The sequence below is a fragment of the Magnolia sinica genome, chromosome 3 (assembly GCF_029962835.1).
Source record: "Magnolia sinica isolate HGM2019 chromosome 3, MsV1, whole genome shotgun sequence".
Lineage (NCBI taxonomy): Eukaryota > Viridiplantae > Streptophyta > Magnoliopsida > Magnoliales > Magnoliaceae > Magnolia > Magnolia sinica.
The window spans coordinates 54,728,315-54,752,905 of NC_080575.1; the positions used below are offsets into that span (position 1 = coordinate 54,728,315).

General features: G+C 40.7%; 1 protein-coding gene across 2 annotated transcripts in view; it reads left to right on the plus strand.

The window, feature by feature from the left end:
* LOC131239921 (regulator of G-protein signaling 1) overlaps positions 1-24,591 on the plus strand; it is a 112,781-nt gene that overhangs the window by 23,822 nt on the left and 64,368 nt on the right. For both annotated transcript variants that reach the window (XM_058237856.1, XM_058237857.1), the window contains exons 2-5: positions 294-414; positions 490-553; positions 915-999; positions 4,548-4,621. In XM_058237856.1, the coding sequence (XP_058093839.1) occupies positions 294-414; positions 490-553; positions 915-999; positions 4,548-4,621 (344 nt within the window). The remainder of the gene's footprint in view (positions 1-293; positions 415-489; positions 554-914; positions 1,000-4,547; positions 4,622-24,591) is intronic.

The following is a 24,591-nucleotide window of genomic DNA, read 5'->3' on the forward strand; positions in this document are numbered from 1 at the left end:
TTCTTTTACTCCAAGAACAATAGAAGCTGCCTCATTCCTCATTCTGTTTTTGTTGTTCAAGATCAAGGAAGGAAATGGTATAAGTTTTTCCACCAAATGCATTACATAGTTTAAGTAATTGGGCTGGGCAAAGTTGATGTGATTGGCTACATATCAGAAAATCTGTTTTGCCGGGCATTTATTTGGAGTTCCATATGTGGGATATCTATAGACATGGAGCATGATGTGTTTTAGATGATGTTATGTTATGGAACAATCTGTTTTTCTCATACTGATAATAACATTTTTTCCAGGCTGTTTGCACGGGCAACCTTACCATTTCTTCTTTACAAAATTCCTACAAGGAAAGCTAGTGGCTTATGGCTTCTGATAATTCAAACTTTCGCAAGCGTCACCTTTCTATTGTCCATGGTGGTATGTTTTCCTCTTTTGTTATGTTTAATAACTTCACAGGATTTTTACTAGTGGAAGCTGCTCTAATGATTGCAGATGTCTGTCAATTTACTGAAGTTCAAACGCAAACATACATGGCAGTCGTGCTATATTTGGGCAGGTTATTGTTTCTTTATGGTTTTATTCTTTTATTAACATAACGACTTCTAAGTAGGCTGTCAATGGTCTGGTTTGAGGACAGGGTCAGCATGAGCCTAGCTCATTTCTGTCTGGGTCTGAAATTCAGGCATGGGTGTGTGGCCTGGTGTACATGCCTGAAAATCAGGTGTATATGGCCATACGGGCTGTGTGTATGGCCCAGAACCCAACTGGGGTCTAAAATTAACGCCTAAAATGGGCTAGGCCTAGAAACGCCAATTTCCAGTCTGCCCATTGATAGCCGTAATTCCCATGGCATTTCGTTTCACTGGATTTGTGAATACTAGTCTCTTGAGGTTTCTCTGATTGGATTCTGTTTCCAGTCTGGGTTGAAGGTCCACTAGGGTTTGGTCTGTTGATGAGCTGTCGCATTGTACAGGCTTTCCAACTTTATCACTTGTTTGTCAAGTAAGTTATTTTCTTGTATTACATAAGTTTCCCTAGGACACTATTTTTTTTAACAATGTTCTGTTATATTGTTTATATCAGATCTTTGGCAAGCCTACACGCATGTACAAGGCTGCTAATGCACACTTGCCAGACTGGCACATTGGTATAAGATCCACTGCATTCATCAGAGACGTACCACTATTTAGATGCTTGTCTTAGAATCAGGTTGGTCCAATCTTCAGGTGGGTCACAATTTACAAACAATTTTATGGCTGAAAAATAGTTGCTGAAAATTTTTAACTGTTCAACCTTTTCTGACTTTGTGGCCCACCTGCTGAGTGGACCAGATTTATTTTCAGGAGAGAAACATCTGCACAGTCAGAACCACCTTATGGATGGTTGGATATTGGACCCGTCAGTCACGCTCAGCACATGTGGTGGCTTGTGCATTAGTAGCATGCACATGTGGCTTAGCAAAGCTCATTTATATTGTTCTTATGGTTACATTAATTTTGATGTGTCTATCATGAGTAATGCTTCGTTAACACATACACTTCATTGGGTTCCATGAAGAGGGCACTGAAACATTTATCTTGGACATGTCAAACTTGTGAGTAGTAATCAGAACGTAGATTTCATGGGCCACCTGTAGATGCTATATCCCTTAAACAGCATCTGAATATGGTACCAACTGATCAATGTCCTAAAATGGATTGTGAACCGAACTGAGATATAGTTTAGATTTAATAGGCAAAGCTCATAACAATGTGTTACAAAGAGATTGGCTTGCTTTGGGAAGCCGTTGACAGTTGACCAGCTTCAAAAAACAGGACGGACAATGCCTAACAGGTGCTTAATGTGTTACAAAGAGGAAGAAAATGTCAATCACCTCTTTATTCATTGTGATGTTGCCAGGAAAATTTCAGCCGGGGTGTTATCCAGTCTTTGGTGTTGCAGTTGTTCAATAGTTGGGTCATGGAGGCCTGGGGTAGCATCAGAAAAGGCGCTATGGTCTGGGATGTTTTATGCAGTTATAATAATAATCATCATCATGTAAGCCATATCTCAATTCATTGGAGTCAGCTAGATGAATCTTGTTCTACCATTCTACTCTACCAATGGCCAATTGGCCATACCTTCAGTTGGACCTTAGGTCATCAAGTCTTTTCTTACTACCTTCATCCATGTCCTTTTGGGCCTTCCTCTGATCTTTTAGAGCCTTTAATTTGTACCCGCTCACTCCCTCTAACTGGGGAGGTTCTTGGTCTCAGTTTCACATGACCAAACCATCTAAGTATGCTTCCCCTCATCTTAATACCTATTGATGCTACTCCTAAGTTCCCTTGAATGCGTTCATTTCTAATTCTATCCTTCCTCTTGTCACTCATCAGTCTCAACATCCTCATTTCCCACTCATCCTATGAACATGATGCTTTCCTGAAGGATTTGCCACCTTCATCTCTGATAAACAGGATCTTCAAAATGCGTATTAATTGGGTGTGCATGGCCTGCAACTTCACATGTTTCTTGAGCCTGATGCTGTATTATAGCTGGCCTGTGGTGTTGTTCTGCAAGACGCGCAACTCCTCCCATGCAGCAAGGTAGAAAGCCCCTCTGGAGAGGTAATCTGAGACCAATGTTGACGGTTGGTTTATCGGGGATCCTGGGCCTGCGGGCGTGGAAGGGGTTGTCCATGATAGTAGTGCGACTGTTTTCATGGAGTTTTCCGGCCACCTATTGGCGTCTCCAACTCAAATGTTGCGGAAGGGGCAGCAGTCTTCCAAGTGATCAAAGTGGCCCTGGCATATAGTTTTCTCCTGGTTATCGTGGAGGGAGATTCCTTCAATGCAATTAGTTGGACGGACTCTAAACCTGGCCCTTGTAGGAAGGCCTGCATTTTTTTTGGGAATTATCAGATTTGGTAAATGATCACATTGTGGTTTTCTGAGGGCTGGAAGCGGGTCCTTCCGAGGCCTCTTACTTACGCTGCGGATGAGGGAGAGGCGGGAAGAGGTGGCCACAGCCCACAACGCTCCTCTCAATTCATTTCCTGCGACTGTTCCCTGTGTTAGAATTGTCTCCCTTTTAATTCTATTTCAAAAGAATTCTAGAATGCTCTAGGAAGGGGAAAAGATGAATGCTAGAAGGAACCTTCAAATCTGAGAGAAGATTTTCATCCCTAATCACAGTCAATCATCAAAGCAAGTGCAGGAGAATGTTCGTGAGGTGCAGATTGTAAAAGAAAGAGGTAAGGCAAGCAGAGAGGAGAAAGGTAAACCCCCAGCTGAAGAACCAGATGAAGAAGGTGGATGGACAGTCGTAGAGAGTAAAAAATCCCTTCGAAAGAAGAAATCGAGCCCCTTTAAACAAGCTTATCTGACTATGTTTGTGGAAAATTTTCCTTTAGAATGGGGAGAAGCGAATTTGGCTCATTTGGTTCGGATGAAATGGGAGGATGAGTTATGGGCTACAGTTGAAAATCTTAATGGAAGATCTTTCCAGGGAATTCAATGGTGGTCCAGAAAGTGCACTTTAGACCGGAGAGGGTATCTGATGCTATTTGTCTGGCACGCGGTTCTCCATCCATAGGGGAAGTCTTGATGAGAAGGGGGGCGTCATTGACAGAAAACAAATCCAATCTCATGGGACCGCATAAGATCGAAATGGGGAAGAAGATTAGGAAAAGAGAGCCTATTGAAAGAGGGTAATTGAAAAAATCTGGATCCCTATCGCAAATGCAATGAGAGGTTAGAGTTACATTGCTAATGTTGGGATGCCATCTCAGTCTCACCTGGAGTTACCAAACTGCAAGTCACGTGATGATAGGGCCTGGAAAAATATGCAGGAGGATATTCATCTGGTAAGGGTGAATCTGGAAGTTGTCAGAAAGTCCCAGGATTAGCTGTGCCACTCTCTACTCATTAACAATGTTCAAAATATTGGTATTGCGTTACGTATCACTCCCTTGGGATACGGATATGTATCGGTTATCGCATGGGATATATTGGTTGTATCGTGTAATGTATCACTATTGTTGGAAATATTAGGAAATTGGTCGAATTTTTCAATGAAACTTAAGTGATTGTTAAAAAAGACATCAATACACACTTATAAATCAAAACATTACAAAAAACAAGTGCACACTATAGGTTTTCTTTGTCTGGGGTCCTAATCTATGCGCTGTCTAACTAAATTGATGCAAGTATATTCAAAGTCTATTCATATAATTTATAAATGTAAGAAGTCGTGTGGAAACACAAGCAATACATTCAAAAGCACAAGAAGTATCACTAGATTAGGTTACATACATGTTTGATTGTATGTTTGGACACAGATTGCAACCGATTTGTGAGAAAATGGGAAATTTTAATGTTTTCAATTTTTTGCAACTAAGCCCATCTCCTCCAAATCTCGAAATTGAAGCTCCCAATCCATGATTTTTCATGCAAAACATGAAAATTATGTATTTGTAACAATTCGACACTGATTTAACATGATTTATAATAGTATTTATAGCCACTCGTGTATTACTGACAAAGCTCATTTTCCTGCTGTTGATTTTTTAGGCGGCGTTTACCACCGATCAAATCATGTATCTTACTTCCAATGATTCTCTTGCCATGGATTGGCGCATCTGCATGTAAGGTTATTACATTTTCACACCTCTGGTTTTGCTTGAAACTTGAACTGGCTTATTTTAATATGAAACTTATGGTTCATTCAGTTTTGTTTCATATAATTGCTTGTCTTCTTCTTCTTCTTTCTTTCATAGTCAAATTTCTAACACCATATTGTTGTTTGCAAAATTTGTTGTTTGAAGAGAAAATACCACCATTTCTTGTTCTTGATTTTATGTTTTTCCAGCCATGCTTTTTTAAATCTTAATGGTCACTAACCTTTCTCTTCAAACACCCACATTTTATCCCCTCACCTTTTTTTTGTGCAACTGCTTCTATATTCCATGTTTTTCTGAGCCTTGCTACTTAAAATTGCACTTGACTCTCTCCAGGCCTCACATTTCTCCAAACAAGGCTTGAAATTTACATGTGCATGGACAACCTAACGATTAGAAAATGGATAAAAATGTGCAGGTTATCAGAAAAATGATATCCATCACCTAGGTCATCGTTTAATAGATTAGCACTCTCCAGCTTCTTTATCCCAATCTCCCGACCTTCTGTTAACTTGGAGATCATAAAATATCAATTGTAACTATCCCTCTCATCCCTTTGTACGAATCCATCTCCCCCTCCTCCCTCTCACGATCTCTTTCAGAAATCAAGCAGAAACCTGTTTTCATCTCATGCGGGAGGAATATTAGCAGTGCCAAAAAAGTGGATCCATGATATAAAAAATGGTTACGTTATTGCCGTATTGGCCATTATGTAAAGGAAACGGTCACCCCCGTTACGCGATATGAGAGTGAATTGGTCCATTATGAAAAAATGGGCTGTATCAACATCGTTATGGGGCCCTGCTAATGCCATAAAGGGCCAATTATGAAACTTTTTTATTTTCAAAATTTCTCCGTTTTTTGACTTTTTTATTCATTTCAACCCTGAAGGATGCTTATAAACTAATTTTAAACTATAGATCTATGCTTATTTTGATGATCAAGACACAATTTGAGTGGGATATGATAAACCGAAGTAGACTGGACCATTTCGGTAAATATCGGAAGAAATACCACCATCACTTTTTATTAGTTTCCTCTTTTTTTTTTTTTTGGGTAATGTGTCCCAATCCACCGAATCATGCTTGATTTTTGTTTGATTAGGGCCTACTTGGCCAACTTTCATTAGTTGTAAGTGTGTAGCTGACAATGCGTAAGAGACAGCATTTCTATCAATGGTCTGTTCCACCATCAAATACAAGTCCGGAACCAAAAAAGAATTACATATTTGGGGTCCTTGCATTTTTCAAAACTTTTATCAATAACTTTTGAGATCCCCCCAACCCATTATACCTTGAGTTGATCTACAACCATTGTGACCTTGTTGCCCCTAGCTAGTACACTTGGTTATATCTAGTGTTTTAAGTATTGAAAATATTGGCCGATATATCCCACAATATATCTTTCATCCCACCTGTGTGATACAAAATGCACAAGTAGTAGGATATATCCCACATGTTCGACCCAATGAGTATTTTTGATTTTCAATCCTTTTTTTTTTCCTTCTTCTGTAAATCATGTTAAATCAGTGTCAAATTGTTATAAACCCATGATTTTTCATATTTTGCATTTAAAATCATGGATTGAGAGTTTCGATTTCGACATTTGGAGGAGATAGGCCGAGTTGCGGAAAATTGAAAAAAAAAAATAAAAAATTCCCAATTTCTCGCAAATAGGTTGCAATCTTTGTGTTCAAACATAAAATCAAACATGTATGTAACTTGATCTAGTGATTCTTCTTTTGCTTTTGAATGTATTGCTTGTGTTTCTACACGTCTTCTTACATTTATAAATTATATGAATAAACTTTGAATATACTTGCATCAATTCAGTTAGACAATGCATAAATTCGGACCCCATACAAAGAAAACCTATTATATGCACTTGTTTTTGGTAATGTTTTGATTTATAAGTGTGTATTGATGTTTTTTTTCCAACAATCACTGAAGTTTTATTGAAAAATTCGACCAATTTCCTAATGTTTCCCCATGTTTCCAATAACAATGATAAATTACGCAATACAACCGATATGTTCCATGCGATAACCAATACGTATTCGTATCCCATGGGTGCAATACGTAACGCGATAGCGATATTTCAAACACTGGTCATTCAACATCCTTTGCCATCAGTAGGAAAGAAGACTAAGAACAGTGTTGTTAGAATTCTACGATTTGTGATTTATGATTTGAGTCAAATCTTAAGAGAAACGATTTGAATCCCACCTTTGAATCCCTTTTCATATGAATCCTATGATTTTATGATTTGAATCCTGATTTACGATTCAAATCATACTTGTTTTCTTCTATTTTAAGCTTCACTTGGCTTTCATTTTGTGTTTTTAAATTGGAGGAGGCTTTAAGAATCATTTAGAAAAAAAAAAAAAACCTTAAAAAAATTGTTTAGAAAAAGGTAAATTGTGTTCTTTATAAGAGATTAAATGATATATATTCTCTTCAACATTAAATTATAGAGCCTTTTATATATATATATATATATATATATATATATATATATATATATATATATATATATATATATATATATATAATGTTTTGTTACTTTTTAAGTGGTCGAAACACCAAATTGATGTATGATTTACCTGGAATGATTTTATGAATGGTTACGATCATGTTGACTTACATGTATAATGTATTGTGGTTAGAAATCAAAGATTCAAAATATCCTCTTTTTTTTCGTCAGTCTACGGACTCAAATGCCACTTTTCCAATGTGATTCTAGATTCAAGAAAAGTAATAAGAACATAAACTATTAAAGGATCCTTGCAAGTCTTTTAAGGAAAATTTCTTGAAAGACATAAGAAGGAAAGATAAGAATCCATTAACACTATCATGACATGGTATTACTTGGTACATATTGATGGCAAAAAGGATGATTCCTAGTGTTATATATATATATATATATATTATATTTCTAATTTATTTATATATATTTTTATATTTGTAAGAAAATCATAAAAAAATCTCATGATTTATGATACAATTTGTGATTAGATACGATTCAACCCCTATTGCGATTTGCGATACGATAACGATTTTGACAACATTGCCTAAGACTAGTAGATGCTCAAAGTCATTATGAAAATTGCAGAACAGCGTAGAAGATGCTGAAGCAGCTGGCTTTTTCACTTTTATGAATGATCTGCTTAAGGCCCATTTGGATCTTTGTATTGGTCAAAACTAGGGGACTTGTCAGTGATAGTCAATCCTAGATTGGTCTCCTAGACCGGACACTGTTTTGCTTGGTTGACATTTTGTTCTTAGCCAATCTAGGACTGATCAATACAATGATCCAAACAGAACATAGATTGTGCACTGGCAATATAGCATGTTGCTCATTAACAAGCCTTATATTTAATTTGTGGATTGCACTGCATACTTGCTTGTGTGGAAGATTTGGGACATTTAGCAGTTCAATTCCACTTTGTTGATTACCTGGCCCAAAAATCATGTTAGTCCACTACTCATCATTGAGGCTACCATGTACAGTGAATATGGATTGTTGGTTCTTTTTTACATCCATGGCCCAAACCTTGATTTCCAAGCTATTAATAACTGTGGATGTGTGACGCGAGGATGAACGTGATGAGGTCGATCACCGTCTTCCTCAAGGATAACTACTTCGAATCCACAAAGTTTCTCTGGACTCCTCGCAGAGACTTCTCAAATCCACGAGGAAAAAGCAAGAAAATAGAAATAGTATTCATGAAAATTTGTAAACAAATTGATTGATTGATTGAAGTAAACGAGTCTACAACCCTTCAAATAGGAATACCAAGCCTTGGAAGAAGTTACGGAATTAAACAACAACTAAAACTCCCTAAAATTCGTAACTTATTATAAATAGTAAATTTACTTTTTATAGTAAGTGTCTTATGTGGCTTAACCACCTTATCCTCCTAATTATTTTAAGCACTTTTCATGTTGGACACAACTCCTAAAGCCCAACGGATGAAGAGTTACAGTCAAACCAAAACTTACTAAAAATAGTAAAAACGGAAATAAACATGGAATTCGACCGTCGATCTGATGGAATCTCGCAAATTCGGCATGGCAAACCCGGGTATGTCGGGTGGTTGGCTAAAGTAGCTCATCCTACCCCAAAATCATATATGGTACGTCGAGTAACTCATTCCAGTTTGCGAGATATGCCTGTTTTAAGGTTCTGACGGTCTTGATGAGTTCTGCCTTCTATCAGGCCTTCTCTGATCCATCTTGGACTTGAAAGTGTCCACGACCTGCTCTACATTAGTCCCCTCCACCTCAAAAGAACTCGTCCTGCTTCGGTTCTTGATACTCGGTTAGGTGCGCCATAACGATACCCGGATCAAAAGTTACAGTCAATTTATGGTCCACCTTTTGGTCCAACCATGCTAGGAATGTATATGTGATACGTTCTACGTAAGACTCCTCCACTTGAAAAAAACTCGTCCTCGAGTTACTCAAGGAACTCTGCTCATGATTCTAAGATAACTTCTGATGCCAATGTTTATTAGCCATTTTCTTATTCTTGGCATTAGGATCTTGAGCTGACACAATACATGTACTCATGCTTTCCTTGACTTGACTAGTATTGATCAGTTCCTTCACTTCTGCTTGCAAGATCTGACATTCTTTCTGATTCACCTGACTGTGAGGGCGGTTGGGTAAGCTAGCCCCAAGGACACGGCCTATGTGATGTTGGATGCCCTTTATGGGGGCAATTCATCAAGTAAATCTTCGGGCCAGACTTCTTTAAATTCGTTCAGGAATGACCTTAAACTTGGAAGAATGTCTAAGGGCTTCGATTCCTAGTCCTTTATCACTACGGCGTATACCCCATCAGCTTCCTTGGATTCCTCCACAAAATTTCTAATGGTCAAGAGGGAGCTCCCGTCCACTTTAGAAGCTTTAGGGTGTTTCTCTAGTGTCATAGGGGTAATGACTAACTTTCGACCGTCCTTAATAAAGATGTAAACATTGTCTCGTCTTTGGTGGGTTGCATCACGGTCTGACTGCCATTGTCGACCGAGTAACATACGGCATGCTTCCATATCAACCACATCACAAAGTATCGAATCTTTATAAGTTTTACCAATTGAAAACGAGACAGTGCATTGTTCAGTTACCTTAGTCTCGTTTACCCTTTTAATCCAGCCAATTAAGGGGAATGGTGTTTTGTCGTAGGTAGCTGCATCTTGTCTACCATCACTTTCGAGATGATGTTCTCGCTACCACCACTGTCTATGATCACATCACAGACCTTGTTGTTGACGGTGCACCACGTATGGAATATAGTGTCGCTGTGGATGTAACTCCTTCTGTGGGGTGTACAGTAATCGTCTCATGACCAAAGATTCGCCGCGATCCTTGGTCGTCCATCGTTCGCCACTAGCTCCTTCCTCAGTGGTTTGTATATCTCGTATGACAAGCAATTTATTAGGGAGTTAAATGAGCACAATTGCCTTGAACTCCTGCAACACTGGTTTTAAATCCTCTGGAATGTTCACAGGCTCCATATATTTTTCTTTTTCAACTAACGCATCTACATCTCCTATTTCCTTAGAATGTTTAACAAAATCATGTTCGGTTAGGAGAGACCGTCCCTCCACTTTAGAAGTCTTGGGTTGGTTCTCCATTCCCATAGGGGCAAAGATAATCTTTTTACCGTCTTTAATAAATATAAATACGTTATCCCGGCCTCTATGTGTAACATCAATATTATATTGCCATGGTCGACCAAGTAACATGTGACAAGCTTCCATGTCAATTACGTCACACATTACTTCATCTTTATAATATTTACCAATGGAAAAGGATATATGACATTGTTCTGCTACCTCTGTTTTGTTGACCTCCTTGATCCATCCAATTGTGTATGGAGATGGGTGCCTTTCGATTTTCAGTTGTAGCTTTTCCACCATTGTTTTTGACACGAAATTCTCATCGCCCTTGACATTGATAATCACATTGCAGACTTTTTGGTATGTAGTGCACCTTGTTCGAAAGATGTTGTGCTGTTGTAAATTTATCTGTACCTTTGGCACGTACAAATGGCTTCCTCATGTTCTTAGTGGTGGCTTGCGATTCACCATTATCGGTGGGTGCTTTGCGGAAATCGAGGTTGTTTCGTACAGCGACCATAGGCGGTTGAGCATTGCCTTGGGCTAGGGGCGGAATTAGCGCATCCGCAATAAGGCCGAGGGTTGCCTGCAGCCCTTGCATGGTCAACTAACTCTCCTAGTGGAAAACTTCCATTCTTTTCGAGAGATAAACGAATCCCTGGATCATCGTCCACAGGATTTTGGTTCATACCTTCGTTGTTTGCCATCGGCCCGAGGGGAGTCCTCGCTCTGATATCAATTGACGCAGGAATGAACGTGACGAGGTCGTTCATCATCTTCCTCAAGGATAACTACTTTGAATCCACGAAGCTTCTCTGGACTCCTCACAGAGACTTTTCGAATCCATGAGGAAAAAGCAAGAAAATAGAAATAGTATTCATGTAAATTCGTAAATAAATTGATTGATTGATTGAACGAGTCTACAACCCTTCAAATAGGAATACCAAGCCTTGGAAGAAGTTATGGAATTAAACTACAACTAAAACTCCCTAAAATTCGTAACTTACTATAAATAGTAAATTTACTTTTTATAGTAAGCGTCCTACGTGGCTTAACCACTTTATCCTCCTAATTATTCTAAGCACTTTTCATGTTGGACATAGCTCCTAAAGCCCAACGGATGAAGAGTTACAATCAAACCAAAACTTACTAAAAATAGTAAAAACGGAAATAAACATGGAATTCGACCGTCGATCTGATGGAATCTCGCAAATTCGGCATGGGGAACCCGGCATAGCCGGGTTGGTTGGCTAAAGTAGCTCGTCCTACCCCAAAATCATATATGGTACGTCGAGTAACTCATTTCGGTTTGCAAGATATGCCTGTTTTAAGGTTCTGACGGTCTTGATGACTTCTGCCTTCTATCGGGCCTTCTCTAGTCCATCTTGGACATGAAAGTGTCCGTGACCCGCTCTACATCAACGTGGGCCATACAATTGTACGACCTAGCTGGATGGATGAAATAAGGGCTATATAGTTGTATTGCCCCCCTAGTCTTGTGTTTTGTCTGTCCCTTAGTCATTTGGTACACAATATACTAAAGATACGTCATATTGTAAATTAGTGAGGGGCATTTTTGGGATATTTGCTTTCTTGACTTAAAATATAAAGGAATAGAATAGAGGCGTGTAGCCCCCCCTCTCTCTCTCTCTCTCTCTCTCTCTCTCTCTCTCCTTTCTCTCTGCCCCCCCTTTTTTTTTTTTTTTTTTCTCTTTTGTATTTCTTTTTGTGTCTACATAATTTTACATGGTATCAGAGTGGATTTCATTATGATTTACACAACTTTCTTGTATGTTATCTCTTCCATTTCATAAATATTCTTCGTTTTCTTTTCTTCTTTGCTCTTCATATCTCCCTTGTGTTGAAGTTTCTCTAAGAAACCTAGGGTTTCTTCTTTTGGTGTACCGGGCCTTTGTAATGATTTGCGTGTGAAAAGGTGAATGCTGTGTTCTTGATCATCGCTCCTCTCTTGTTTGGTTGGAACGTGTGGGTTGATTGTTTCATCATGTGGTATGTCAATCGTGTGGAGCATGCTATTGGAGTGTTCTTATATCTGGAACAGTCAACCCTCATTTGTGTAAGCATTGTGGTGTTCTCTTTAATTTCTTCTTCTAATGGAGATGAAGGGTGATTAAAAATTATGTTCTTAAATCCATCTGATTTTCTAGGTGTTAAATTAAATGGGGAAAATTATCTCCAGTGGTCTAAATCAATCCAAGTGTTTTTTTTTTTTCTTTTAATGACTAAAGGTAAAGTAAAATGTCTGACCGTGGATAAGCAATATGAAAGTGATTGCACGTAGTGTTTAAGTTGTCAGCGAAATTATCGAATTATTGCCGATAATTTTGTTGTCACTGGCTCAACGAAACCTGAAACCACAAATATCGTTTCTCTTCTAGATATTGGCGAGATTTCGTCGATATTTTCAAAATTTTGACATTTTTGTTGATTTTTAGTGACAAAATCGAGTGAACGTCCAGCATATAAACTGGAAAATAAAAAAATTAAAAGAAAAACAAAAATTCATTTTTTTTTCTTCTTTCAAATTTGTTTGAAAAAAATCTTTTTCGGCACCTTACAAGGAGTTTCAACACAACATTTGGTCTAATAACCTAAAAAAATCTTTGATTTCAGGGATTTCAGAGATTTTGGTGACTGGAGAATAATCTTTTTGGGATTTTCCGTCGAATATTCCTCTGCTTTAATGGAAAGAATCGCCGAGTTTTGTTTTCTTGGCGAGGATGCCTCCAAACATCCTTTTTTAGGGTTTGAAAAATAGTTGGGGTTTGTTCCCACTTTCCCCTTTTGTTTACAACTTCCGGACTCAACTTAAGTTGCGACTTTCAAAATGTGCAATGTGTCATGCGTGTGACTCTATGAGCCCACCTTATGCATACGTTGTATATCTAGGCCTACCATTTGTTTTTCCATGTCATTGAATGGCATGGGCCGAAAAAGCAGATCCGGATCTCAGGTGTACCACACCGTAAGAAACAATGGTCTCTAAGCACCCATTGTTAAAAACTTCCTAGTGTCCACCGTCATGTTTATTTGTCATCTAAGTAGTTCATAAGGTCACATAGACTTGGATGAAGGGGAAACATAAATATCGGCTTGATCCAATACCTTTGTAGCCCACAAAAGGTTTTTAATGGTGAATGACCACTGTTTCTTGTGGTGTGGTCAATGGTCCACCTGAGATTTGGATGTACTTCATTTTTTAGCCCATACCTTAAAATAAGTTAGTAAAACAGATGGACAATGTAGATATACAACACATGTTGAGGTGGGCCCCACTACCAGGTCGAGTAGAAAGTGATTTGATGATTATAGTGTGGAGAAAAGAGGAGTAAGAGAGAAGAAGAAAGAGAAGAGTTTGGGGAAAATTTTGTGTTAGTCAAGTTGCCTTAACACAATGTTTTATTAGAATAGAGCATATAGTACACTGCAGGAGAAAAGGAAAGTGTGTACATGCATTTACATTAAAAGAGCCACTAACCACGCACACACTATACACTAACACTCTCCTCATCAAGTTGGAGCATAGATGTTGATCATGCCCAACTTGTTGCGAACATGCTGAAGAGCATCTCGACTCAAGGATTTTGTTAGAACATCAGCAAGATGATCCCCCAATCAAACAAAAAGGGTGATGATTTCCGTAGAGGCAACTTTCTCCCAAATAAAGTGACAATCAACCTCAATATGCTTGGTTCGCTCATGGAAAACCGGGTTACGAGTAATAGGGATGGCCGCTTGGTTGTCGCAATGAAGAATAGGAGCCGAAAGAGGATAGCCAAATTCTTCAAGAAGGGTGCGAAGCCACACGAGCTCACATGTCGCATGAGCCATGGCACGATATTTTGCTTTAGCCGAGGATCGAGCAACAACCGGTTGCTTCTTGCTCTTCCATGTGATAAGATTGTCACCTAGGAAGGTACTAAAGCCGGATGTAGAGCGGCGATCATAAGTATTACCTGCACAATCGGCATCGGAATAGCCAAAAAGATGAAGATGACCATGCGATTGAAAGCGGAGGTCAGGACCCGGGGTTGATTTTAGATACCGAAGTATGCAGTATATAGCCGTGAGATGTGAAGCATAGGGAGCTTGCATGAATTGGCTAATAATGCCCACTGCGAAGGAGAGATCTGGGCGAGTAATAATCAGGTAAATAAGCTAGCCTACAAGTCGTCGATACATCTCGTGATTAGAAATGAGAGCACCATCATTTGGCCGAAGCTTCTGCAGAGTATCCATGGGGGTGGTAGTGGGTTTGTACCTTAACATGCCGTTCTCCATGAGAAGATCAAGCGCATATTTTCGTTATGACAAGACCAACCCGGATGAGGATCGACCAACTTCAATTCCTAGGAAGTAGCGAAGAGGAAAAACATCCTTGATCTCGAACTTGGTCTTAAAACTTTGACCTCCCACATTCCAACCGAATCACTACCGGACAGAACAATATCATCCACACATACAATTAGAACCATGATGCCTGTTGGTCGACGACATATAAAGAGGGAATGATCGACATGACTATGCACAAAACCGAACTCTAAAAGAGCCTCACTAAATTTTTTGAACCATGCACACGGGGTTTGTTTGAATCCATAAAGAGCCTTCTTCAACCAACATACAAGTGCAGGGTTGTGGGAAGCAACAAAGCCAGGAGATTGATGCACGTAGACTTCCTTTGCAAAGTCCCCATTGAGAAATGCATTGTTAACATATTGGGCCATGATAAATTAACAGCCAAAGAGATCACAATACGAATCGAATTAAGCTTAGCCATCAGATAGAATGTCTCGATGTAATCCTGATGTAGGACATCAAAATTAAATATGATATGCAAGATTTCATGCTTTAGATCATACTAATTTAGAAACAATTACAAAAATTCCACATCCCACATAAAGTCAAGCATTCAACAAGGGGAATCTACGAGGGTCGAAGCCTACATATGTTAGGGCTGGATCAATTAAAAATTATAGACCAAACAATGCTCAAAGGAGAGTAGATTCCTCCATGCATGCAAATGATTTTTCCCAATCCAAGGTATTCACATGTGTCAATTCAGGAAAACCTAAGGTTACAAAAGTGGAATAGAACTTGAGATTTAAGATTATTTAGGGTTAGGGTTAGGGAAATAAGGTGAGAGAGGAGTGAAATAAAGGAGAGACAAATCCGAGATGATCCACACGTGTGGATAGTGGCCGGGTCCAGAAGCACGTGTGTGGGATCCTACCCGCATGTGTGTGGGGCCCACGAACCCGAAAAGGGAAAGCTTGGGTCTGGTCGGCCAGGGGTGGGCCACCCACACCAAATTTCAGGTTGATTTGACATCCGGTCTGTGCACGGTGCTCCGCCGAAGTTTTAACCCTCCTGTAGGGCCTGATTCTGCAAATCTGCTGTAGAGGAAGGATTGGCTGCAAAAGGGGGTGGATTTGGAGATTGGATGACTATGGGAGATGATGAATATTTAGGGTAGGAGGTGGGGGTGATTTGGGATGGGTGTGGCTTCACACCACGGTGGTTAGCCCTTTGAAAAAGAGAGGGTTTCGCACCCAATTAGATTTTCACCACTCAAAGAATTAGAGAAGTAGGAAAACGCAAAATTTTATTTATAATCTTTAATGAGAAACAACCTACAAAGGGTTGCCTATTTATAAGAAAACCCTATACCCCAAAAGCCGCGCCATGTGTGCACAGTATTACTTAGAGACGAAGTAACAAAAATAACAACTAATCAATGCAATCTAACTATTCATGATGTTCCTAATAATGATAATAAGCAAAACTCAAAGTCCTAGATCATCTAGGGTAGTAGGCCACAATCATGAGATCCAATGGTGGGATCCACATGATGATCGAGTCCACTCCAAGGAACCAAAGCACAACCACTCTAACTAAGTGGCCCTCCGTGGATGTTGTCATCGATTCAGATCGATGGTGAGGCCTTCCTCCTTGTATACGTGTGTAGGGTGGGGGGCATGCGCGTGCACATGATGTCCCCATCAACTCTCTTCGGCTGCAAAGATTTTGCCACTAGCGAAACAAAACTCTTGGACCGCTCCAAGATGTCAGGATCAAGTCTTTGAAGCTCCTCCTCAGTGAGCCACGCACTATTTGAAGTTGGGCGTGACTTCCACTTGACCAGGAACTTTTGAAATCCGCCGTCTGACGTCGATACTATCTGATGGTCCAAAATATCCTCTATCTCCTCTCTGGGTGCTGGAAGGGTAGGTATGGGAGGCAGAGGCTGGGAAAATGGGTTAGGAAGAGGCCATGAATCAAGGGAAAGTTCTGGAGAATCAGGATGGTTCGACGCAAGGCTGGACAATGTATCAGTGGTCCCCTGAAATGCAACTAGATCTTCCACATTGAATGTGGAACTAATTCCCATGGAAGGTGGGAGATCTACCACATATGCATTGAGACTGTTTCGTTTTATAATTTTGAATGGTCCAGCGCTACGCGTGTGTAATTTACGAACGACTCCCCGAGGGTACTGATCTGGGCTGTTGCGGACCATCACAGAGTCCCCTACATTGAATTCCTTGAATCGTTTATGTTGGTCTGTAGAAATTTTGTAATGTTCATTACTAGTATTGATCTTTCGCCTAATTTCTTGATGCAATAAATAGATGTGATGTGCAAAGGACTCTGCAGACTCTGATGACCTATGGGACAGGGACATAGTGACAGGATTAATAGGCTTCCTAGGGACAACATCACACCAAAGCGTGGCTTTATATGATCTAAACTGAATAGGAACAAGACAATGGTATGAGACTGGGCTGGAAGTTTCATTAACCCAAGATACTCTATAGGGTTGAGGATGGACTTCAAACTTCAAGCCCAAATGGCTCACAGTGCCAGTTGATGCCACGTTGGTACAATTACCACTATTTACGATCATCTTGCAGCTCTTATCACCACATTTTGCGTGAGTATAGAGGGTCGTGTTTCGGCGCCAATCGTTGGTATTCTTTGCTTGTGCAAAAGCGCAATGCACAACTGCAAGGGTCATAGACTCTTGCGCTCCCTCTTCCTCATCACTAGGGGTTTCTATTGGCTCATATTCTTCCTCCTCACCGTCACTTTCTGGGTGCACTATTTCTACTTGCCCATCAAAAGGAACACCTTGGTGCCCTCTCTCGTGCCACACTGGTGGGCAAAGTGACCAAACCCCTGACATTTAAAACACCTAGTCCCATCACTTTTGCGTGAGCTAGACTCGACGACTCCTTTACCCTTATCATCCTTGGGCCCAGATTAAGCACTACTGGAAGGCTTGTATTGATATCCAGTGCTAGGCCCAGAAGGGTTGGCCTTAGTGCTAGAATTGCGAGGCTCAAACTACCTTTCCATAGGTGTTTTGAGGTATTGCTTGACCTCCAACACTACTTGATACATCTGTTCAAGAGTGTCTATGTCCTTGGCGAGCAACTCTCTTCTAATGTCAGAACGGAGGCCCGTCTTAAATCGAGTAAGAGCGAGTACGGGATCCTCATCGACTTCACACCGGGTCAAGTAATTTTCGAACTTCTCAATGTATTCAACCACACTCATGGAACCTTGTCGAAGAGATTGCCATTCATCAACCAACTTCAAGTGATAGGAGAAAGGGAGGTACTTTTCCTTAAGGGTTTCTTTTATTTCTCCTCAATGGACTATTGGGGGCTCCCTCGACCTTTCTTTCTTTAGCTCCACAGTAACCCAAAACCTCTTTGCTTGGCCCACAAGCTTCATCTTGGCAAATCAGACTCGACGAGCATCTGACATGTCGTACCACTCAAAATAGTGGTCCATATCCGCCACCCAATCTCGAAAAGCTTTAGGGTTTAAGCGGCTATCAAATGTAGGGGCCTCTACTCTAACTCTCTGGAGGAGCTGTGCATTTGGGTCATAGTGATCATGATGCCCCTCGCGGGGTGGGTGCACAGGTGCGCGCCCATGACCGTTTCTTTGGCCACCCCTATTCCCTTGTCTATCCTCCTGACCACCTACTTGAGATTGGGCTCTTCCCCAATGGTGGGGTTTGCCCGGGCGGAGGTCTCTAGTTGGGTAACGTGCACGTTAAGTTGTTCAAAGCGTTGGTCAATATGTTGTTCCAAGAGACTACCAAAGGACTCAAACTGTCGGGTTATATTCTTTATTGACTCTTGCAATTGCTCCATGTTTAGTGTAGGGTGCAAGCTAAATCCACGACCAGTACGTGTGGGCATACAACTACTCACTCAACTCAAAGACCCTCTAATACAATGATGCAAGACATGAAGTTCAAATATGATATGCAAGATCTCAGTCTTAAGATCACGTTAGTTAAAAAACAATCACACAAATTCCATATCCCACACAAAAGTCCAAACATTCAATTAAGGGGAATCTATGCAGGTCCAGGCCTACACAGGCTAGGGTTGGATCAATAAAAATTATAAGCCAAACGATATTAAAAGAGAAATAGAAATCAACCAAACATGCAATAGTAATCAGTCCCTAATCCAAGGGCTTCACCAATTTCAATTCAAGGAGTCCTAGGGTGAGAACAAGGGGTAGAAATTTGGGATTTAGGACAATCTAGGTCTAGGGTTAGGGAAATCAGATGAGAGAGGAATGAAAGAGAGGAGAGAAGAACTTGGAACCAACTTGCGTGCGTGGATTGGAAGGGGGGGGGGGGACCGAAAAAGGGCTCCCTTGGGTCTGGTCGGCTAGCCCTAGGTTTCAAAACCCCAAATTCTCACGTCGATCCGACGAATGGCCTGGGCGTGGTGCTCAGTCGAAGTTTCGGCTTTCCTACAGGGCTAGATTCTGAAAACTGGCTATAGAAAGAAGAACAACTGCAAAACAAGCGGGTTTGGAGTGAAGATGATCGTATGATGGATGGAATGAGATGGAGGGACGGATTGGGATAAACTTGGCTTCGCACCACGGTAGTTAGCCCTTAAAAAAGGGAGGGCTTCTCACCCACTTGAATTTAGCCCTTCGAAAAGGTAGGGCTTTGCACCCACTTGGATTTTTTTCACAACTCAGAAACTCAGAGAGCAGAAAAACAGGCAGGAATTTTTATTCAACTTCAATGAATCAAAATAACTACAAGGGGTGCCTATTTGTAGGGGAAAACCCTATACTCCAAAACTCGCGCCATGTGCGCAACCTATTACTTGGTGATGAAGTAAACTAAAATAAAAACCAATCAAAGAAATCTAAAGCGTTCATGATGTTCTAAATAATATAAGTAAAACCTAAAATACGAACTTAATCCGACTAGTGGGCCCCGATCATGAGATCTCATGATGGGCTTTACTTGATTATCAGGCCCATTCTAATGAACCAAAACTCCGTCTTCTAACTAGGAGGCCCTCCCTGTATGTCGTCATCAAGCCAGATCGACGATGGGGCCCTCCCTCTCCTTCCGTACGTGCATAGGGGGTGGCGTGCGTGTGCGTGTGCGCGTAATGTCCCCATCATACAACTATATGCGTCTAAATGGGACTAAATGATCCTATAGGACTCTATATGAGCGAAACTATACAACGCCACTGAAATTCCAGCAACATAACTGCCCAAATAGTTTGTGAACAAAAAATTCAGCCGTTAAAATTGGGGATGTTATGACAACAGAAAATTCAGCAGTCCATGTTGTGAATGATGGGTCCTAAACAGCCTTATATGATGTGACTTGATGCAAAATAGACGTGAAGAGACTAAACCCTAAACATGCAATGCATTCCCCTCTGAAAACCTTAAAGATCTGATACTAAATTTGATGCAGGACATGAAAATTAAATATGATATGCAAGATTTTAGGCTTTAGATCATACTAATTTAGAAACAATCACAAAAATTCCACATCCTACATAAAGTCAAGCATTCAATAAGGGGAATCTACGAGGGTCCAAGCCTACACATGTTAGGGCTGGATCAATTAAAAATTAAAGACCAAACAATGCTCAAAGGAGAGTAGATTCATCCACACATGCAAAGGATTATTCCCCAATCCAAGGGATTCACATGTTTCAATTCAGGAAAACCTAGGGTTGCAAAAGTGGAATAAAACTTGAGATTTAGGATTATCTAGGGTTAGGGTTAGGGAAATAAAGCAAGAGGAGTGAAATAAAGGGGAGAGAAACCTGAGATGATCCACAGTGTGGACAATGGCCGGGTCCAGACGCACGTGCGTGGGATCCTACCCGCACGTGTGTGGGGCCCACGAACCTAAAAAGGGAAAGCTTGGGTCTGGTCGGCCAGGGGTGGGCCACCCACACACCAAATTTCAGGCTAATCTGACGTTCGGTTTGTGCACGGTGCTCCGTCGAAGTTTTAGCCCTCCTGCTGGGCCTGATTCTCTAAATTTGCTGTAAAGGAAGGATTGGCTGCAAAGGGGGTGGATTTGGAGATTGGATGACTGTGGGAGATGATGAATATTGAGGGTAGGAGTCGGGGGTGATTTGGGATGGGTGTAGCTTCGCAGCACGGTAGTTAGCCCTTCAAAAAAGAGAGGGTTTCACACCCAATTAGATTTCCACAACTCAGAGAATTAGAGAAGTAGAAAAATGCAGAATTTTATTCATAATCTTCAATGAGAAAAAACCTATAAAGGGTTGCCTATTTATAAGAAAACCTTATACCCCAAAGCCGCGCTATGTGCGCACACTATTACTTAGAAACGAAGTAACAAGAATAACAACTAATCAATGCAATCTAAACCGTTCATGATGTTCCTAATAACAATAATAAGCAAAACTCAAAGTCCTAGATCATCTAGGGTAGTGGGCCATGATCATGAGATCCAATGGTGGGATCCACATGATGATTGAGTCTACTCCAAGGAACCAAAGCATAACCCTCTAACTAAGAGGCCCTCCATGGATGTCATCATCGATCCAGATTGATGGTGGGGCCTTCCTCCTTACGTACATACGTAGGGTGGGGGGCGTGTGCGTGCGCATGATGTATGAAATGAAATTACTAATGAGGTATTAAGTACAAGATCGGGACCCTTTGCGCAAGGCAATGAGGAGATCTAAACTCGAGGTAGGAGAATTACCTGAGCCAACATCTAAAGTGAGCGGAAGGGTGGATGACTGAGCGTGTAAAGATTTATCTCAACGATAATATACCCGCAGAGGCTTAGGGTCACCCAAATCACCAACAGGATGCTGAATGGAGGGGAGAGGAGTTTTCCTGTGATCACTAGTAGAAAGAGAGAGGATAAGAGTCATGCTCTCCCTGACTCGCAAGAGGATCACAGAGGGATTGACCTGAAGTTAAGAAAAAAGGAACATCCTCAAAGAAGGTTACATTGACAGAGACATTTCTTGCAAGTCAAGGTGTCATAACATTTATACCCTTTCTGACTCCGAGTGTACCCTAAGAAGACACATTTAATTGCCCTGTGGTTAAGTTTATCATTACTTCCATCCAAAATTTGAACAAAGCATGTGCAACCAAAAACTTTAGGTGGCAGAGGAAATGGATTATCACGAGGATACAGTGGAGTAAATGAAGATTTGTAAGACAGGATACGTGAGGGTATATGATTAATAAGAAAAATAGCAGTTAGAAGAGCATCATCCCAAAAACGTTTAAGTAGGTGCATACCAAGGAAAAGGGTGCGTGCAACTTCAAGAAGATGACGATTCTTTCATATGTGATACCATTTTGTTGAGGTGTGCGAGCACACGACGTCTGAGACAAAATACCATGCTCCTGCAAGAAGGACAGAAAGGCAGTAGATATGTATTCCTCCCCATTATCAGAATGTAGGGTTTTGATGGAACATTGAAACTGAGTACACACTTCATGATAAAACTCTTTAAATGCATCAAACACTTCACTTTTAGATTTCAAAAGATAAACCCAAGTCATGCATGAATAATCATCAATAGAGGTCACAAAATATCTAAATCCAAAAATGGAGGTAATTGAAGCTGGTCCGCAGACATCCGAGTGAACCAGAATAAAATCTTGTGGTTTCCTCCTAGAAGAGCTAGGAGGAAACATAGTACGATGATGTTTAGACAGTCCACAAATATCACAGCATAACGGTTTAGTGACAGATAAGGAAGAAAAGAAAATTCTCAATCTAGCTATTGATGGGTGGCCTAAGCGGTAGTGCCACCGTGTCATGGATTCTCGATCCAGAGAAAGGGTATTAGAAGCGACAACGGGTGTATCATCGACAAGATAAACGCCTCCTCGCTTATGCCCCCCACCAATCACTCTTTTTATCTGTAGGTCCTGTAACAAAACAATAAAAAGGGAAGAAAGTAATTAAACAATTTAATGATTTAGTAAGAGAGCTAACAGACAATAAGTTTAATGGAAAATGAGGCACATGCAAGATTGAGGACAGAGGCAATGAAGAATAAAGAGAGATGAAACCAATCCCAGAGGTGGGAGTTTGGGTTCCTTCTGCGATGTGACATACTGAGTGTGGGGAGAAGGAGAATAAGAGGAAAAGAATTGTGATTTACCAGTCATATGGGAAGAAGCTCCAGAGTCTATGACCCAGGAGGTAGGAGTGGATGACGTAAGAAGAGTAGTACCTAATTGGGTTGAAGCTGCGTGAGAAGGCTCAAGAATATCACGAACATGAAGCCGCATTAGGGCAGGTAGGAGTGGATGACGCAAGAAGAGCAGTACCTGACTAGGTCGAAGCTGCGTGAGAAGGCTCAGGAATATCACGAACATGAAGCCGCATCAGGGCATCATATGTAGCTCGAGAAATGATGAGAGACTCCCTTAAAGACAACTGCTCAACTGTCGGTGTGGAAAGCCGTCCCTCAGGAGCAACTGTGGAGGCAACAGAAGGAACAACACACGTAGGACGACTGCCAGCAATAATCAACAGTGTGATTGGTTCCACCGCAATGCGAACAAATGCGGGAACCATCACATCCACGTCTACTATAAATAAGAAGATTACGACCGCCATGACTGCGATTTCCCTCGCGGCCTCTACCACGACCACTATAACCAGAAATGCGCCTTGAACTCAAGAATGGTGCCCGAGGGCCAAGAGAGTATTGATCGCCAACAAGATGTGCCGAATGCTCTGGTGGCACAAATGAATGAGAAGAGAGAGTGGAGATAGTAGCGCGCTAGCACATGGCATAGACTGTCGTCAATGGGAGAAGAGAATCCTGCGTAACACCCTGATCTCAAACATTAAGATAATCAGAGTTCAACCCGGCTAGGAACTGCATGACACGAGTATCATCCTACTACTTATGGGCATGCTCATGATCTTCTTTACATTTGGAAGGAAGAAGTTGATACAGGTCCAACTCATCCCATATGCCCCGAAGTGTCGAATAGTAATCTTTTAATGATCTTGAGTTTTGTTGAAATCGATAATTTCTTGAATAAGCTGGAATACCCGTGAAAAATTCTGAGACTTCGAGAATATATCATGAAGCTTATCCCAAATGCCTTTAGCCAAGGATAAAAACATCACTGAATGGCTAATTGAAGAATCCATACTATTCAACAACCATGCAATAACTTGATAATTCTCCTTGTCCAAGACTTGTAAGTAGCATCTGTAGAGCTTGGAGGATCCTTCAAAATATACGGCAACTTCTTACAGGCTCCTAAGAACACTTTTACAAATTGCACTCATTGAAGATAGTTGTTACCATTCAACTTGATAGAGGTAATTTGCAAGGGGATGGATTCAAGAGAGCCCATGCCAAGAGATGAAGGCCCTTTGTCATCCATAGGAGACTAAGTAAGAAGGATTGATTCAAACAACTCTTTCTTACTCAATCCTTCAAGGGAATGAGATAAGCCTCAAATAATTAATAATCGTCCAAAATAACAAGAAATCCAGTCAAATCTGACACAACCGAGTGAAAAATGCCCCAGTCGCACGTCCATTTGGGGTTAAAACCTACTCAAACATGAATCTTAGCTATATAAAAAAAAAAATCTCCATGAGTAGCTTGGGAGGAAGATTTTGGTCCATCTTGAGGAAAGAAACCAAATAAAAACTTACTGATTTGAGGTAGATCAAAGAAAAACGAGTAAGGGACCTAATTTTCGAATTTCTCTATTGCGGCCAAAACACCATAAAAAGAGGTCCAAAAAATTCTGAAAAAAGTTATGAAAAATCTTCTAAAATCAAGATCTATTAAACCCCTAAACTTTTAGCTCCAATAGGGTCCATGCGTCCGTAAAATGCTGACGTCAGCAAGGTGACGTGTCGCCTCTCAACTTGTTGGATGCGGAATACCCTGATCTATGCTTTGATACCATGTAGAAAGTGATTTGATGATTATAGTGTGGAGAAAAGAGGAGAAGA